The sequence below is a fragment of the Pan troglodytes genome, chromosome 10, assembly GCF_028858775.2.
Source record: "Pan troglodytes isolate AG18354 chromosome 10, NHGRI_mPanTro3-v2.0_pri, whole genome shotgun sequence".
In the NCBI taxonomy this organism is placed as follows: Eukaryota; Metazoa; Chordata; class Mammalia; order Primates; family Hominidae; genus Pan; species Pan troglodytes.
Genome location: NC_072408.2, coordinates 65,772,858 through 65,791,270, shown reverse-complemented (window position 1 = coordinate 65,791,270; position 18,413 = coordinate 65,772,858). Strand labels below are relative to the sequence as shown.

Genomic DNA, 18,413 nt, shown 5'->3' with positions numbered 1-18,413 from the left:
TTAAAAAGCGATTGAGATACTACGAAGCCCCAGAGAGGCAAAAATATAAATGTTTTGACCTTGCCAGTTCCCGTGTCCAGAAACCGTGTTCAACACATGTCCTCAAGTGTTGTTAGAGTCTAGTGTATTTTTCTAACAAATACTGCAAATTGTTTAAACAAACTTTTAAAAGTTTTGCTCTCGCAAGCAAATGATCCCTAAGACATTTGTATATAGAGTAAGTTTTTAATAGATGTTTATTAAATATATCACAGAACCACCTTTTAAAAATCAGTTTGCCAATGCGCAACTTTACTACATTATGATTATTGAAGACAAAATACATAAAACACAAAACTTAATCTTTTTTAAATATTGACATTTTCCATCATTGCATTTGAGCTAAGTTCCAAAGACTTAAGTAGCCAAAAATTAACAATGGAAAAGGAAAAGAGAAAAATGACAATGAACACTAGCAAAATTTCCTCCAAAGTCTGTGTAGTCACAAGAGTCTCTCATTATGGTATCTCATTTTAGGATCAACCTCTAACTCTCACACAGTTTCTAACTACACAGGCCAATGGAGTATGGTCATGTAAAAAGAGGAAAATTGGCAGTACAGTTCTTAAGAGTTTGAAGATAACAGACTTTCCAGAGAGTATCAAATGACGTGAGGCCAACCAGCTTGTCTCCCTTGTGTCACTTCATGGATAAGAAAAACCAAGATCTAGGGAACTAAAGTAATTGGCCCAAGGGACATCGCAAATCAGAATCCAAGTAACACCCACTAGCCAGGCTTCTTGCACTACCCTGTGCTATCTCTCATTTCTTTGTCTCTTGCGCAACCTGAGAAATAGCTATTCTCTAAAAAAGAAAACACATACACCCCAAAACTAATCAGTGACTTTCCATTGTTCAGGTTTTTCAAAAACAATAATGAGGGAGAATGAAAAGCGTTTTAATGCTCAAGACATTCTGTTCTCTTAGTCATCAACCATGATTACGTCTACATTTCCTGCTTAGAAAAGTCTGGAGATCGGCACCCAATTTCGACTTATCTGAATGGTTTACCTTTATAACCTTGGCAGTTATAAAGAAGAAACAAATTACATTGGGGATAAATGCACAACCTCTCCCTGACTGCATGACAAGCCAAACTGAAGTTTTATAATGAAAGAGACCACTTTTTAAAATCAAAGCTTTTTTCCATCATAATTGCAGTGTGAATCATCATTCCTTTCACAAAATCACACTCCTTTCATAGTCACAAAGAAAAATTACTTAAGGAAGCCAAATGAAAACTATGAAAAAAAAAATCTCTGATAAAGACTTTACTGTCAGGAACCAGAAGCTCTAGCACTCAAACACTGAAATATATTGGTTTTTGATTAGTTACCTAGAGCATGTCTAGCTCTTAACAAAAGACACAAACATTATTCCTTCCTTCCATCCAACTCTGGCTGGCTGTTTGGGTTTGATTGTATTATTTATTTATTTTTCCAAATTATATATATTAATTGCCTTCAGCTCTTAAAAGTCTAAACTTATGTTTATTTTAAACACTTTACCAAGACTTATATAGGTTAAATCACTAAGGGCAAATCTTTAATGACAGGTCGCTCATGAAGACTGTAGCTTAGGGTGACGTCAAAGTCAATATGCATTTCCAAGCTTATATATAAAGTTATAAACATCATGGTTTGAATAATATAAATAGTATCAAAAATTCATAAATCTACAAAATGAAGCACATCCTCCCATATGACTATAAGGTCATCTATCTAAAAAGCTAGTAAATTAAGTCTTTATTATTTGCTTTTCAACCTAATGATTTGTTTCTTAAAGTGATGATAGTCATTCGAAATACATCAAAAAATTTTAATTTAAAAAAGGTCGGCTGTTAGTCTCAGAAACTAAGGATAACTCTAAATGTGCCTTTTGAGACATAACAAGGATGGCATTCATCAGTTAAGAATTAAGTGTTATCATAAGGATTCTATTATCCTCTTAAACTTTGATGGACTGGCCATCATTGCTACATGAATGTTTTTCTCTTATCATCTATTTCCCTCTAAAATAGTGTAAGCTCATAAAATGAGGTAACCACATACCATAAAGTCAAACAAAGACTATACAACTTTCCTTCATTAACACAGCAAAGAAAAGGTGAATGGTGTAAAAAGAAAAGCTTTCTAAACAGTAATTCTTCCACATTGGCTTTCGCATAAAATAAACATGGGAGAGGGGAGTTAAATCCTAGCACTACCATTTATGAAAACCCACAATTAAGAGCTATCATAAGCTGTTTCATGTACTACCTCATTTGTTTTTCACAATAATCTCATGGGATAGGTATTAGTATTACTTCTGCCGTGGTACACACAAGGAAACTGAGACACAGAGCGTGTAAGCAATCTGTAAAAGATCATATGCCTGGTAAGCAGTGGGGGCAGAATTGGAGCCCAGGCACTCTGGTAGGAGTCCATGTTCTTTACTGGTAATGTACACTGCCAACCTCATAGGTTTCGTAAGAATCAAAATTGTAAGCCATCTGTAAAATTTGAGGCATGGTTCCTGGCCATTGGGAAGTGCTACAGTGGTACTCATAATGTTGATCATGATGAAAATCACAATCATCATGCTTGCTTCTGAATTTTAAGAGAATTTTCAAATCATTTCCACTTCTAAAATTCTGGTTTTCTTCTGAGGATAAATGTCCTTCCAAACCTCTTCAATTTTTGAAAAAAGAAAAATTTCATTTAAGCATGTATATTTTTAAGGTTCTGTCATATTGAGTCTACAATACATAGTACCAGATCAAAACATGTGCCAGACAATTTTCCAAGCAACAACGTGGAAAGCCCACCAAATTATCTGAAATCACAATGATATATTACCTAGCATAGAATAATGTTCTCATGAAAAAATTATTTATATATCCCCTGAGTGTTTACAATGTTAAGATGAACTGATACAGCTTTTATTACAATCCCTCCACAATCTATCAGTAGGTTACATTAAAAAAGAGGAAGAGAAAAAAATTAAACTGGTTGATAGTAGCATTAACTAAAAAGGCAAAGATATCAGCAGCTAACTCCCTGCAGCACGGTAAGAGCACTAGCTGTGTTCTGCAAAAGAAGAGAGCTGTTCTGTGGCCTTGAGGTCAGCTGCCACTCTCTTACCCACACAGGCCAGGGGTTGAGTATTCCATATGGTGTCTGCTGAGCTGATAGAAAGTCATGAGACCCGAGATCCTCTTTCAACAGCCTGTTGTGACAGTGATGGAATTGCATGCCAACCAGAAATGCCTACGTTCTGATAGCGTTCTCTTTCAACATATGTCCCTGTGCATCCAGTTGGAAGGCAGATGCCTAAGCTTGATTACTCTACACTGAGAAAGGAAAGAGCTTATCATCCACTGACTGAAATTCACAGGGGATCAAATATTGCCAAGAACCGATACCCAATCAAGATGAAGCAGAATGAACCAGGGACTGTCAGCAGTTAGAAACTATCAACTGCTAAATGATGAGTTAATGGGTGCAGCACACCAACATGGCACATGTATACACATGTAACAAACCTGCACATTGTGCACATGTACCCTAAAACTTAAAGTATAATAAAATAAAAGAAACTATCAACTGCTACCCATAAATTAAAAGGAATTTTTGCCTCCTTAGCATGTGATTTATTTAGAAGAAGCTTTTAGTGCTAACTTTTGAATGAAGCCAACAAGCACTTTGTTGAAATGATCCACTTTAGTGCTGAGCTCAGTTCAGGAACCAATGTGGAGTTCCAAGAAGCTTTCAGATGAACTCATAAAGGTAGTTCCTGCTTTACCACATACTCTGGGTCTGGTTAAAAAGGGATAAGATCCCTCTCAATTAATGGTTAAGAAACAGTAATAGAAAAATCAAAAATCTTTCTTCAAATCCTCTAGCCATCAAAGAAAACACTTTTCTGGCAAGTTCTATATTTGAAAAAAAGCTACTTTAATGAGACCTGGGAAACCAGCTTGAGTAAGTAACCCACCAAAGAACATTAAAGGCACAGTAATGACACTATTCCAATAAACACAGTTCATAATTAAAAAGCCTTTTAACACTAACTGACAAAGTTTATTTTTGAAAATAAGTTTTGTACTTAACTTTTTTTTTTCTTTTTAGAGGCAGAGTCCTGCTTTGTCATCCAGGCTGGAGTGCAGTGGTGTGATCATGGCTCACTACAGCCACAAACTCTTGGACTTAAGTGATCTTCCCACCTCAGCCTCCCAAAGTGCTGGAGTTACAGGCGTGAGCCACAGTGCCCAACTTTAATTTTTTTTATTTTTTAAAACACATTTCCTGCCATTTCTGTCACACCTATAGCAAAACACCACCATTCATTTACCCTTTTCAATAAACTATTTCCTTCTCTATAGGAGGTCATTTGCCTGCAGTAATCAACCACCTCCCTTCTGCAGTGCCTTAACATTCACCAAGTGTGCCTGTAGTCCCAGAACACCAAAGGGCACAGGGTCTTAGCAAAAACGATGGTCAATTCACTACATTAAAAAGAAACGAGGCCAGGAGCAGTGGCTCACGACTTTAATTCCAGCACTTTGGGAGGCCAAGGCGGGCAGATCACCCAAGGTCAAGAGTTCAAGACCAACCCGGCCAACATGGTGAAACCCTGTCTCTACTAAAAATACAAAAATTAGCCAGGCATGGTGGCACACCTGTAATCCCAGCTACTCGGGAGGCTGAGGCAGGAGAATCACTTGAACCCAGAAGGCAGAGGTTGCAGTGAGTCGAGATAACGTCACTGCACTCTAGCCTGAGCAACAGAACGAGACTCCATCAAAAAAAAAAAAAAAAAGAAAGAAAGAAGCTGAAGAAGGGAAAAAGCTCAGCAATGCATATGGATAAAGATTAGGAAAGATATAATTTGGGTACTGTGTCTGAACGACAGGACCCTGAGTATAAACAGTTATAAAGTTGTTTAACAATACATAACTTTAATTATACTGGTTAGTTTGGTCAGTGTCATTATATAGTTCAGTCTAAAAGTTATTGCTTTCTTGGGTCTACCACTATCATGCTCCTACCTCCTGGAAATAACTCACAGTGATCTGAATACGGTCACCTAAAAACTACATCTAAAGACTTAACTATGCATGCCATTGAAGAGAGAATTCCATAGTGAAATGTGGACCAGCTTATTTATACACAAAGCAAGGGAAGCAAGGAAAAAGCTATTAGCAGCAATTAAAAATTTGCAACAACCCTTTAAAGTAAGATATTGGTTCATATCTGCTTCCACGAGGTGGTTTGTGTTTCTAACGTGCATCACTGAGGTTTATATTTTAAGAGATTTTAAAATGAGGGATGTGGGATTTATTAAAAAAATATGAACCTAGAAACTTCACTTTTAACTGTTACATGTATTTTCTGTGTGGACCCATCAGTTAACTGCACACCTCTTATTCAGTCATTTCATTTTTGAAAGCAGCAGCTGAATGAGACTGAAAATGGCTCATCTGAGATCAATCAATGAATATGATGTATAAAGGGGAGAAAGAGAACCCAGTTATTATTCATCAATAATACAGGCTTTCAACATAGATTTGTTCTGTCACCTGCAAATCTCATATCACTAGCTCACTAGGTTTCTCTCAAAGATGGTACGAGGCTGTTAATAATCTGGAACACATTTTCCCTACTCATAGAATCATAACGTGTGACATAAAAGTTCAAAAGCCTACCTCAGGAGTTTAATTTGCACAGCATTTCTTACTTTGGGGAAAAAGAGTACGATGCAAGGTCTACAGCAATAAAACATAAAAATGACACTTAAAAGATCAGCTACCCATTTTATCATTGAAGGTCAAAATATTTATATGCCTCCCTATGTCTCTTGAATTTAATTATCTTATAATTCACTTTAGTGCCAAACTGTTCTCTAGTCCTAAACTCGTTTTAGTTTTTTTATTTGTACACCTATGTGCAAGGTATTTACAGGAAAAAACTTTTAAGAGCCACTGAAATGAAAATCTAACCATTATCTCGCCCACAAAAGTAGAAAAGGAGTTCGTTTTATGTAGAAATATCATGATCATCATCCCATAAAGTTTTATAAGGATAGGACTTTGTTTCTTTCACTGCCATATTTCCAGCACCAAAAATAGTGCCTGACACATAGTAGGTGCTCAGTAAACAGTATTGAATGAATGAATGATCCATAATATACCCTGAAGGGTAGCAGAGGAAAGAGGAAATGTCCAAGAATTTATTGAGCCAAGAACTGTCTTCAATGCCTATTGTGGTCATTGTCATTTAAATATGAAACCAATCAAGTATATATGAAGAATGACTATACATATATAGGTGTGTATATACTTGATATAATATGGAATGAAGATAAGATTTCATTTAGAATTCACTGGGCTTTGTAATGTGAAAGGGAAAGTGTTTCCCTGTGTGCATGAATTTGATGTATTTAAGATGTTGGGGGATGTTTACACACAAAACATCTCTCATTTCCCATGGAATAATTCAGTAAAAGAAGCATCAACTAAAATGTAATCTGATTCTAGAGTAGGTACTCTCAACTCTAGGCTTTTCATTATACTTTCTACCCATAAGTCAATCAGTAAGTCACATAAAAATAGGCAAACTAAATAAATGACCTGCAGTAGGATTTTTTCCTGGGCTTAGATTTTTCCCTGTATTAGATAACTTCTGAAAACAATATTTTGCCTGATAACATTTAGCCCAATTCTTGTCAACCTCACACCAATGCATCCCATATGACTATGTCCTAATAGTTTTGAAGTTGAACAACAACAAAAAAATCGCACACAAACTCATTCCTTGCCTGTATATTGCAGGTTCAGCATTTTCATAATGCATCCTGGTGTTCAGAAACCCATACGGGGAAAATAATATTCAGAATACTAAACTAATAATAATGACGCTGCTGGCTTCCATGTGCTGAGTGGCCACGGTATGCCAGGCACCAATTACATGCTTATACATGTACAAATGCTTTTAGTCCTGACAACCAGCATTTCCCCCTTTGAGAGATGAGAAAACTGAGGCTCACAGAGATCAAATAACTCGTCCGGGATCAAGTAAGTGATAGAGCCATGATTTAAACACTCTGTCTGCAGAGTCAGAGATCTTAAGAACTATGATAACGTTGCCTCTTCCAACTTTTATTTGCTTTACCTGATCACCTTCTGACAAAAGTACAAGCACAGTTTTCAAAAGTAATTGTAACAGTAATCAAATATATACTCAAAGGTATGACACCGTTTTTTGTTTTTTGTTTTCCAAAGAGAAAACATATATGACAACTTTCCACTGGGGGAAGATGGTCCAGGGCCATAAATACATTAACTTAGTGAGAATCCGGCCCAATTCCAGCTGTGCTATCTGTTGCTCTCTAATCATCACTCTTTCTAAAATAGCCTGCTACCTGAGGTTAAAAAAATGAAAAAGTAATCTACAAAGCATGTCACCTAGCTCAATGTATTAGCACCAATACCCCATACTGAAGCAAGCCAAGAGGTGTCTCATTTGTGGAACCCGAGATGACTACAAGAATCTTTGTACCTGCTGAGAGTTCAATGGAGAGGCCAGCTCCACATAGAAATCAAACAAGCACCCTGCCTCTTTCCCAAAGCTTAGCCCTCGCTCTGGACTCTGGGCTTTAGAGCACAGTAAATGGTCAAAGCACAAGTTTAGGAGTCAAACAGTCTGGGTTCCAATCCTGACCCTACCACTTACTATGTGAACTTGGACAAGGTTTTTTAACCTCTAAGCCTCAGTTTCTTCATAGCAATGGGGGTTACAATATCTACCCTAAAAGAGATACCACAGTGGTTGGATAGAATAACATATGGGACATGCTAGCCCCCTTTCTGGTACATAGTAGTTGGATAATAGAAAGTTTTCTTCCCCCTCCTGAGGGACCTTCTCACTGGTGTGCTGGAACTGGCTGACACTGGTTTGGAAGAGCTGACTGTTAAATTTTTACGAATTTTACAAGTCGCTTACTTAAAAAACAGCCATTATTAAAAATTCAAGTAAATAAACTTAAAATTAAATATGTCATATTTTAAACAAGGTAGTACATATTCAAAGCTCACTACTCTTGAGTTGGCTTTTTGCTTCACTTTGCTATTATCTATGCTTTTGAGGTTATTTATGTCTATTGCATCTGTCTGGTAGAAACATGGCATCATGGCGGACTATGACAGCTCTCACAACTCCATGGTCAGTGAAGTCACACTTGTAGCTTGAAATCAGCCACAGTGGGAGTATTTACATTAGCAAACACTACAAATCAGGAGTCCCGTTCTTTGGAGAGCCAGTTATTAAACAATTAGCAGCACACCAGAGGAATTCATATTTCATCTTACCCTTTCTGCTCCAGCATCATTCATCTCTCCTCTCTACAGGTTATCTAAGGATATACACACACACACACACACACACACACACACACACACGTCTGAAAAGAAAAATGAACATTCCTCCCACTAACAACCTTTTCCCCATTTCTTCATTGGCAAATTTATTGAAAATGTTCCATCTATGCTTAATTTCCAACACTTCCTTATCATCCACTCATCAACTGATCCATGTCACAAATATTTAAGCAGCTGTTATTGGCCAGACACTGTGACAGGAGCTGGCAACACATCTATGAGACACCCTGGCATGAACCTGCCCTAACCAAGTTCATAGTCACATGGCAGCCTAGCTTCTGTCCCACCTTAAACATCTCCAGTGATCTCTGTACTCCTTTAGCCTCCATTTAAAAAATTCACAATTTCCCCAATTGTTTCACCTTCTTTCCCTCCATGGCCCTCAACAAAAATGGCCAGATTTTCTCAGCGTTTTAACCCTTTATTCCTCTTCCCTTTTCCTTGGGAATTTCATGCATTATTATGATTTTATTCTCTCCCCAACCCCCAGAAAATCTATTACTCCCCTAATTTTTCCACTTAGTAACTAATGCCACCATCCACCCACCTGGTTAAGCCACAAACTTGGAAATCCTTGTTTCCTTCCTTTCCCTCTCCCCATCATCACAAACATTAATTAGCGAGTCCTACTGGGTCTGTATCAGAAATGTATCTCAAATCCACCTCATCTCTTCATTGCAGTTTCCATGACTCTCAGCTAAGACCCCCTTTCCGTCACTCAGCTTGTGTGAAAGCCTCCTAACCCTTTTCCCTCCTTCATGATTGCCCCCAACAGCCTGCACCACGAAGAGGCCAGAGGGAACGTTTTTAAAAGAAATGTTATCATAACTGTCTATATATACACACACACACACACAAACTCCAGTATCTTCCCATTCCCCTCAGAATAAAATCCAAATCTGCTTCCACAGCCAGCACAGCCCTTCACCTGTGCCCTGCCCCCTCCTTGCCCTCACCCCTTCTCCTCCCAATTTGCTATGATCCTCAAGCCTGGAACCCACTGCCGGATCCCTGCACATCTTCACTGGCAATTCACCTCATTCAGGAGGATTCGGAAGCCTTCCCTGGCCAACCAACCCAAATGCCCCCAGGCTAAGCCATCACTCTCCATCACATCCTGCCTAACTCTCTTCTGAGCACTCACATTGTTCATTCAGTGTTGATTATTTATTGTCTACCTTCCTCTACTAGAAGAAAAGCTACACAAGAGCAAGGACCTTGTCTTTCTTATTTACCAGGACACTCCTGGTGCCTAGAACATGCCTGGCACTTGTCAGCCACTCAACAGATATTTATTGATGAATGAACAAAAGAATGAATGAATGGGGCAAGATAAAAAAACAAACATAGGCAAAGGCAAGAATAACTGGAAACAAAGACTGCAGAAAGAGGGAGTTTTAAGGGACTACACAGAAGAGTAACAACAGCAATCTGAAGTGGTAAAGTGCTAATCTTATGAATGGAATTTCCATATGTTAAACTAATCGAGAGGTCATTAGGCTAAGGTGACTCTGGCACCCTGCATCCCTACATCAGCAGAGAAACTCAACTCAGTGTAAATGGTAACATGAAACCAAGCTTAACCACTAACTAACCTCTAACTAGGGACTTTCCACTGGAATGATCCACATAGGGCTACTACTCCCCTTTAACCAATCAAATATTTCCTTTGCTCTGTTTCTGCGTTTGCCCTATAAAAGCTTCCCCACACCCTGCCCCAGCAGGGGAGCCCCAAAGCACCGGCAGTCTGGAGCTGCCCAATTCATTATTCACTGTCTGCTCAAATAAACTCTTTAGCTTTTTAATGTGCCTAAGTTTGTCTTTTAACATATATCTGTTATATTCTGACTTGTCTGTGGCCTGAAACATTTTAGAGACAGCCTAATTTAGGGAGCAACACCTGTGCTGATAAATCCATGCTAATTTTCACAGCTAGGTCAAAATATTACAAAAAAGGAAGAAAATAAAGACAGTCATATGCTGTAAAGATTTTCATACATCTTCAAAAACATTTCAGAAAGGAAGAGCCCTCTGGGTTTCCTCCCATATTTGGACTGTAATAAATTCAGATCAAACACAAAGAGCAGAGAGAGAGAGGCAGGGGAAGGGGAGGGAGAACGTTCTCCTCCCCCAGGAAACGGAGGGCGCCCATCTCCTGATGCCTGAGGCTGCAGGGACCCGCACCTCAGCACAGGCAGGCAGCAGGGCTTCCACTTGCTTCCTCTAACTACTCCTTTCTTATCCATTATAATATAGGGAAGGAAGGGAGGGAAATAGGGACAGGAAGAAGGGGGTAAGGAGGGAAGCATGAAGAGAGGGCGGTCACAGTGTGCTGACTCAGTGCTTCACTTCCCCAGGCATCCCAGGCTGCACTAGGTGATGCTGGACATTGAAAACATGCAGGGACCAAGAAACCCAGCCCAGTACCTCATCATGGACCACACAGCTCGTGGGGACACTGGGAATCCACTGCTCTTGGGTTCTGGTGGCAGTGGAGAGTGGCAGCCACCCCAAGCTCCTTTGTGAGGGAACCGCTGCTGCTTCCCATTCTCCCGGTGAGGATGGCCTGGCAGTGAGGAGGGCTGGGGGCTCCTGGGCTGCTGTGGGCTGCGTGGACAGAGGGCCCCATTGCTCCTGTTGTGCATGGAATTGAGGGAAAACAAAGTCAACCAGAATGACAAGGCTTGCAACAACCGATAGCAGTAAACTGCCCCACCCACAAGTCTTGCTTCCTGGAAACAACCATTCTCAAGTCTATAGCTCTTGTGTTTCTGATATTTACTGCCATATTATTAAAACAACATAATTATGAATGTTTTTTCAATTTTAGACCTTATCGTATTGACCTAGTATAGAACACTGTAACTCAGTCTTTGTTAGATGGCCACCAACACACACACACACACACACACTCAAACACACACTTCTTCACCCCTCACCCTCCAAATAGGTTTCTCTCAGAATATTTGGTTGCAGTGGTATTAAGGATTTACATTATTATAATCTTGTAAGATATTGCTCATAGCTGAACCATCCAATTAATTACATTTTTTTCTGTTATGAATTCTCTGAGAAACCACTCAGTTATGTGAGTAACTCACATAACCCACTAGATGGGCAAAAATTTAAACATCTGATACTACCAAGGGATGATCAGAAAGTGAAACAAAGAGGATTCTCATTCCTACTAGAACCATTTCAGGAGCAATGTCTTGGGATGTAATGCAGTTAACGTGCATCTATCCTTTGTCCAGCAACTACACTTCCATGGCTATGCCTGAAAGAAACCTTCATGTATTTGCACAAGAATATATGCACAGAAATTTCACTGCAGCTTAGTTTATAATAGCAAAAATGTAGAAATAACCTAAATTCCAAACCCAGAAAAATGGATAATGATAATTAAATACTATACAGCAGTTAAGATAAATGAAATACAGCTACATATATCAACACTGATATATCTCAAAAGCCCAATGGTAAATAAAAAAAAAAAGCAAGTGATACCATTTATGTAAAGTTTGAAAATATGTAAAATAACACTTTTGCTATTCACTGGTATGTGTGTATATGAAGTAAAGTCCTAGAAACAATCATGGAAATGGAAAGTGCCAAATTCAGGATTGTGATTCCCTCTGGAGAGAGAGGATAAGGACAGTGGACAGAGAATGTTATTTTCTAGATGTTGGAAATTATATCCTGAATTTTTAAAAAAGAAAGATAATTTTCAGGAACTGATTTTGCACTGAAAATCTTTCCTCCTAAAGATGATGTCAAATAGAAGAAATCTCATTCCATCCATGTGGGGCCAATTTAAAATTTAGGAATAAACTGCACTTGTAGGAAAGTACTTGCAACATTTTGCTTCTATTACTGTTTCTTTCCTGCTTCCTGAATCATACAATGAAAGATCTCAAGAACCACCTAGTGCTAAGATGTTTATTCTAAATTAGCAGATAAAGTAGGGACTGGGGAGTAGACCCCTAGGTGCCTGTGTAAAACTCTGTGTATATGTGCATTCCTCTGGGGACATAACTTTGTGAAATTCTCAAGAGTCCACGACCCCCCAGATACTCAGAACCTTTGAGCTGTGTAACTCTCATGATGCCTGAGCAGCAGATGTCCTGCGAGGTCTCCTAAGTCCCTGTCATATGTTCCTCCCTGGAAGCAGTGGTGCTCCGGGCTAACCCTGTGAATCTGGAGCCACGTGGACATGGGTTCAAATCTTGGCTCCTCTTGGGCTGGCTGACTGTGGGGAGGATACTTTCTGTGCCTCTGTTTTCTCCTTTGTAAAATGAGTATAAAGATTGTTGCAAGCAAATGGCATGGCACAGTGCCTAGCACAGGGCCAGCCCTTAGGTGATATCAGCCATTTTTGGCCAGGTCTCCGTGTTACATCCTCTGGTTCCTTCCTACCACTTTTTACAACTGTAATCAATCACTCGTCAAATTACTTACATAATGTCTGTCTCCACCAACATCTTAGATGCTCTTTGCGGGAAGGAACCATATTTGTCTTGCTCTTGGCTAGGCAGAATGAGTATGTGTTGAATGGGTGGACAAAAGCATGAAGAAAAGAATGAATGCCTCCACTTAAGCAGCACTGCTGGATATGAAAGCTACAAGTTTCTTTTTCTTTTTGTTTTGAGACTGAGTCTCCCTCTGTCACCAGGCTGGAGTGCAGTAGCACAATCTTGGCTCACTGCAATGTCCAACTCCCTGGTTCAGGCAATTCTCCTTCCTCAGCCTCCCGAGTAGCTGGGATTACAGGCACGTGCCACCATGCCCAGCTAATTTTTGTATTTTTAGTAGAGATGGGGTTTTACCATGTTGGCTAGGATGGTCTCTATCTCCTGATCTCATGATCTGCCGGCCTTGGCCTCCCAAAGTGCTGGGATTACAGGCGTGAGCCACCACGCCCAGCCTAAAAGTTTCTTTAAAAAAAAAAAAAAAGACCCAGACTGAGCTGCAGGACTTGTATCAGCAGTATTAATCCTCCCAAAGAATTTCTAGCCATTTAGTATGATGAAGGTAAAGAAAAAAAAGAGACAAGTATCCCTTTTGAAAAAGGCCTGGCTCATCAGTGACCACATGAAGAAGAAAGAAAGAGGTGTAGGCACCAGTGGGCTGGAGAGTCCCAAGATCAGAGGAGACATGACTTTCATGACAACATTAAAATAGCTCTGGACTGGACCACGTGAGAGAACGCATCTGCAGTCAGCTGTCTTATCTTTTTGCTGTCAGTGAGGCATAGCAGAAAGACGTTAGGAGGTTGAGACAAGGTAGATGCAAGAAGAAAGTGGAAAAGGGGTTTACAGGTTGTTCCCTAAAAGGTAAGATGGGCAATGCAATTACTCCCACTGGTCAGAGGATACGGAGGAAAGGCAACCTCACATAGGCCAAAGGGAGGGCCTCTGGCTCACGGTTTTCTTGGCACGAGTTTGGGTCAAAGTGATTATTTGGCTCCAAGTTTTTACAAGCCTCTGAGATTTACCAAGAGCCAACAGAGCACTACACTGTTTTTAAATTATCCCCAACTATCACACTTCCAGGCAGGAAGGTGATCACAATTTCCTGACTCATCTCAGTGTGTTGCCACTCAATATCACTGCTCTTATCTTTATGTCAAGAAGTATAAAGAGGTAGGAAATGGGATTTAAAAAGCAGGATTGTTTTTTCAGATAAAATTCTTCACTTGATACGGCAGGGGAATAAATTAGCCACATCTTTTAAAAGTTTAAAAGTAAGGACCTTATAATTACTGAAAAATGGGGCCTGCTTGTAAAATTACTGGTAATTATGGATTTGATGGGGAAGAAAATTATAGTATGTGCTTGAACTTTTAATATGCCTTAGTGATTCTTATCATCTATAAGCCACAACATAAAATGAGTGTACCTTAAATTTTTTAAATAAATTACGCTACTAAATAAGCTTGTTCATTAATTTGAATATGACGTGTACGTACTCCTGTATGGTGCAGACTGGCTCTTTGTGGAATCCCAATGGGTGCCTCCTAAAACTCTTAGGTAACAGCATCATTAGAAGAGCAGGAAAAGGGGCTCTTTGATGGATAACACTCATGCAAATGCAGGGATTCAAAGCAAGCTGTGAAAAACTGTTACCATTTGCAATCACTATTTTTATGAATCAAGATTTTCTCAGCAGCATGCAACCAAAACAAACCAGCAATATAAACTTGCAATTAACACAGATACTTTTCAATTCCAAATTTGGGGCTCACAAAAACTTCATAGTCCTCATTGATTTATACAAAAGTGTGAAGCATTTGAACATATATAATGCGCTTATCTTAATGAAATAAGCCTTGTTGATTACGTGACAGTCTAAGGTGAGATGACATTTAATAAAGTGTTATATTTTTTAAATGGAAGTTTGGAAACTATTGTTTTAAGTAATTTTTCTCTGCCCATGACATGCCATTTGATATCAAAACTGTAAAATGACTTACGACTTGTCTTGCTTGTTGGAAAGGGAAAAGAGGTCATAAACCAAGCACACTCCAAACACCGTGATGCCTGTCTCTTTCACCAGCATCGCACAGGTCCCCAGAAACAAACTGAGCAGCAAGAAGAAGGGAGACACCGTGGAAGGGAAACTTCCCCCAACACAGCCCTGATCCAGACTCCTGAAAAACAAGTTGGAGATTCTTTTAATCTAAGAAAGAATATGGTCTGCTAAGAAATACCACCTCTTAAAGATAAGATCTAATGTCAATTTCATTGCATTCTAAGTAATTAAGCAGGTAAGTAGAGATTTCTTAAAGAGCCTTCATCCCCACAATACTGAATTTTGTACTTAAATTGCAGTATACACAGACTATGGTATGTAACAAACAAATGAACACCAAAAAGCCATTTAAAATTCTACCAGAGAGACATACTTAGTCATATGAAAAGATGTTTAAGTGAATACATTCTAAGTGAATAATCGAGTTACTAAACTATATGCATAAGCTCAGGGGCCAGGTTCCCTGGGTTCCCTGCTAACCACAGCCGTCAATTAACAGGATAATATGGGGCAAGTTACTTTACTTCTTGGTGCTTCAGTTCCCTTATGTGTGAAAAGGGATTATAGTGTTGTAGGGGGGATTAAACGAATGACTTGTCACACATCAAGTGTGTATCACCATCATCATTATGGTAGTGAAGTGTTTTATATGCTTCCATACATAAAACAAAGTTGCCAGTGGATATATATGCCAAAATATAATAAGCATTTCTCTCTGGGATGAAAATACAACTATTTTAACCTTTTTTTTCTTTTGGCTAAATTCATTTAGCCAAAATATTTAAATTCATTTTCTATGAGCATATCTTAGGTAAAGTTTATTTTTTTCTCAGTTTAATTTCCAACAAGGATTTTCAAAATCTCTCCGGTGCTGTTAAGCTTTTGTTTCACCTTGTAAAACAGAGCGGGCCCCCTACCAAGAGACATCACTGTTCCCTTCAACAAGTACCACACCTATTGGCTCCTATTCCATTGAAGTAAAGGCCAATATTTCTGTAGTTGAGACACCTTCTCCTTAGTGTTCTTAGAACAATTGCATAACATTATACGCAGAATTTGCAGTAGATAGGCGTTTTTTTCTATTGAGTTGGTCTATAGCTCAAATTTCTGAAAGTGAGAATGGCATGCAAAACCAATCTGTAATAACATGGCTCATTATCATACAGATATGGATACACTGCAGGCCTAATCATGCCCCCAAATATATTAACCACAAAGAACAGGCCTAGAGAACAAGTTTAAACTCCAAAGCAATTATTACTTCTATTCTAATGCCAGAATGAACAAGAAACAATTAATTGTTAAATTTTGGCTTATATTTTCAGATTTCATAACACCACATCATATGATCAAGAATGCAGTAGGAAGTTACAAAGCCAGGAGCAGAAGACTTACACTATGCTAAGAAAATGTTCCACCCTTTAAACAAAACAAAACTTCCTAAGACTTAATTCATTTCATTATTGACACAAGGTCTAGATTGGTTTGTAACAGGTTTCTCAATCATAGCCCCACTGGCATTTTCTGCCAGATAATTCTTTGTTGTAGGGACTGTCCTGTGCATTGCAGAATGTCTCTTCTGCAACATCTTTGGCTTCTACCCACTAGATGCCATGAACACCACTTCAGTTGTGACAACCAAAAACGTATGCAGATATTGCCAAATGTCTCCTGCAGGTAGAGGAGGTAGTGGCTAGGACGAGGAGGAAAATCACCCCTAATTAAGAGCCACTGGTTTAGAACAGTGTTCCTCAGTCACTGGGCTTTGTAACACTATAGGTCAATGAACTGATCCAAAGATCAGGGCCACCAAATGCTTAATCAGGCATCTCTCCATGAAACTGGGCAACATGGTTGACTTGCCCCCCTTTTCCAGGTTGTATTAGTCTGTTTTCACGCTGCTGATAAAGACATACCTGAGACTGGGCCATTTACAAAAGAAAGAGGTTTATTGAACTCACAGTTCCACATGGCTGGGGAGGCCTCAAAATCATGGTGGAAGGCAAGGAGAAGCAAGTCACATCTTACATGGATGGCGGCAGGCAAAGAGAGCTTGTGCAGGGAATCTCCCATTTTTAAAACCATCAGATCTCGTGAGACTTATTCACTATCATGAGAGCAGCACAGGAAAGATCCACCCCCATGATTCAACTACCTCCCACTAGGTTCCTTCCACGACACATGGAAATTGTGGGAGTTACAATTCAAGATGAGATTTGGGTGGAGACACAGCCAAACCATATCACAGGACATGCTCTGAGTTGCCCCCATTCACATTCTCTTTTTAATCCACTCCTTTCTCTATATGGACATGACATGACTCAGATGAGAATCTGATTGGTTTAGGGTAAAGGTGTAATATAATAGGAAATTATTTTAAGGCTTTTCAGTTTCCCAAGGCAAAAAACTTCTGTCTTTTGATGAAACTATATGTAAATTGGAAAACCACAGTCGAGAAATGCTACTTTATACTCAGCTTTGTCATTTTAAGCTCTGAGTTACTTTGGTGAGGCTAAGAGAAAAAGTATTAGGAACAAAATGAAAAGGAAAAATTAAGCAAATTATAGGCAAATAAAAGAGAACATTGCATCAAATACATTTTGGCTTAGAGCTAAGATTCCAAATTCACTTCTCAGTAAGAAACTACAAGTAAAAGGAATGATAAAGCAAGTGCTTGGGTTCCCAACACTGGGAAAGCAATCCCTTTAAGGTGCTACAGTGTGGTTCAGAATGGGGTTGGAAGAGAAAACGGCCCAGCACTGGACAAGCAGAGAGTTTCCTATTCCTGGTCCCTGGAAATCTTGCTTAGCATTTCACAACCAGAAGCTTCTCTCCTCTCAGGCACATGCTCCCAGTCTACACACACAGCACAGTTGCGATCACAGAGAAGGGCATTCTTAGCTACACATACCTGTTGTACGAGAGAAAGGCCAATAGAAACAGCAGACACGCTAACACGTCCGCTCTGCCAACGATCCCAGCCACCTTGGAAGTTAAAATAATAAAAAATGAAACTTCAGATAATTACTTTCAGAAAACTATTACAGAAATCCATTACAGAAATGTATTTGTTGTTAAATAAACGAAAGATATAATAAAATAGAAATCTCACTGTTCTTCAAGTTCTGATATATGGCTAAGCACCTCTGATTATCATATATATTTAATAACGAGTTTATGTAAGGAAAAAAGAGGATGGATGGAAGGGGCAAGATTTCCACACTTTATTTTTAAGCTCTCAGAGCGTCAATTCACAGCATCAAAATTTATCCATGTATTAATTTATTCAAAAAAATTTCTGAGCAATACTTGAGAGTCAGACACTGTGTCCTTCTGTGTAACATAATGCTAATGGAGCGGACAATATTTTTAGAGAACTAGAAAAAAGTAAGTTGAGAATCAATACTTTTAACAAGAATGGGGCCGG

The 18,413-nt window shown here is 39.1% G+C and overlaps 1 protein-coding gene across 9 annotated transcripts in view; it reads right to left on the bottom strand.

Moving 5' to 3' along the window:
- The window catches only part of TMTC1 (transmembrane O-mannosyltransferase targeting cadherins 1), a 290,900-nt gene that overhangs the window by 246,902 nt on the left and 25,585 nt on the right, over positions 1–18,413 (bottom strand). For 7 of the 9 annotated variants that reach the window (XM_063786823.1, XM_016923717.4, XM_009425679.4 and 4 more), the window contains exons 3-5: positions 17,898–17,971; positions 14,928–15,104; positions 10,883–11,089 (exon numbers count right to left, since the gene is read on the bottom strand). In XM_063786823.1, the coding sequence (XP_063642893.1) occupies positions 10,883–11,089; positions 14,928–15,104; positions 17,898–17,971 (458 nt within the window). The remainder of the gene's footprint in view (positions 1–10,882; positions 11,090–14,927; positions 15,105–17,897; positions 17,972–18,413) is intronic. The other 2 variants (XM_016923715.4, XM_054663381.2) reach the window with 1 other exon arrangement.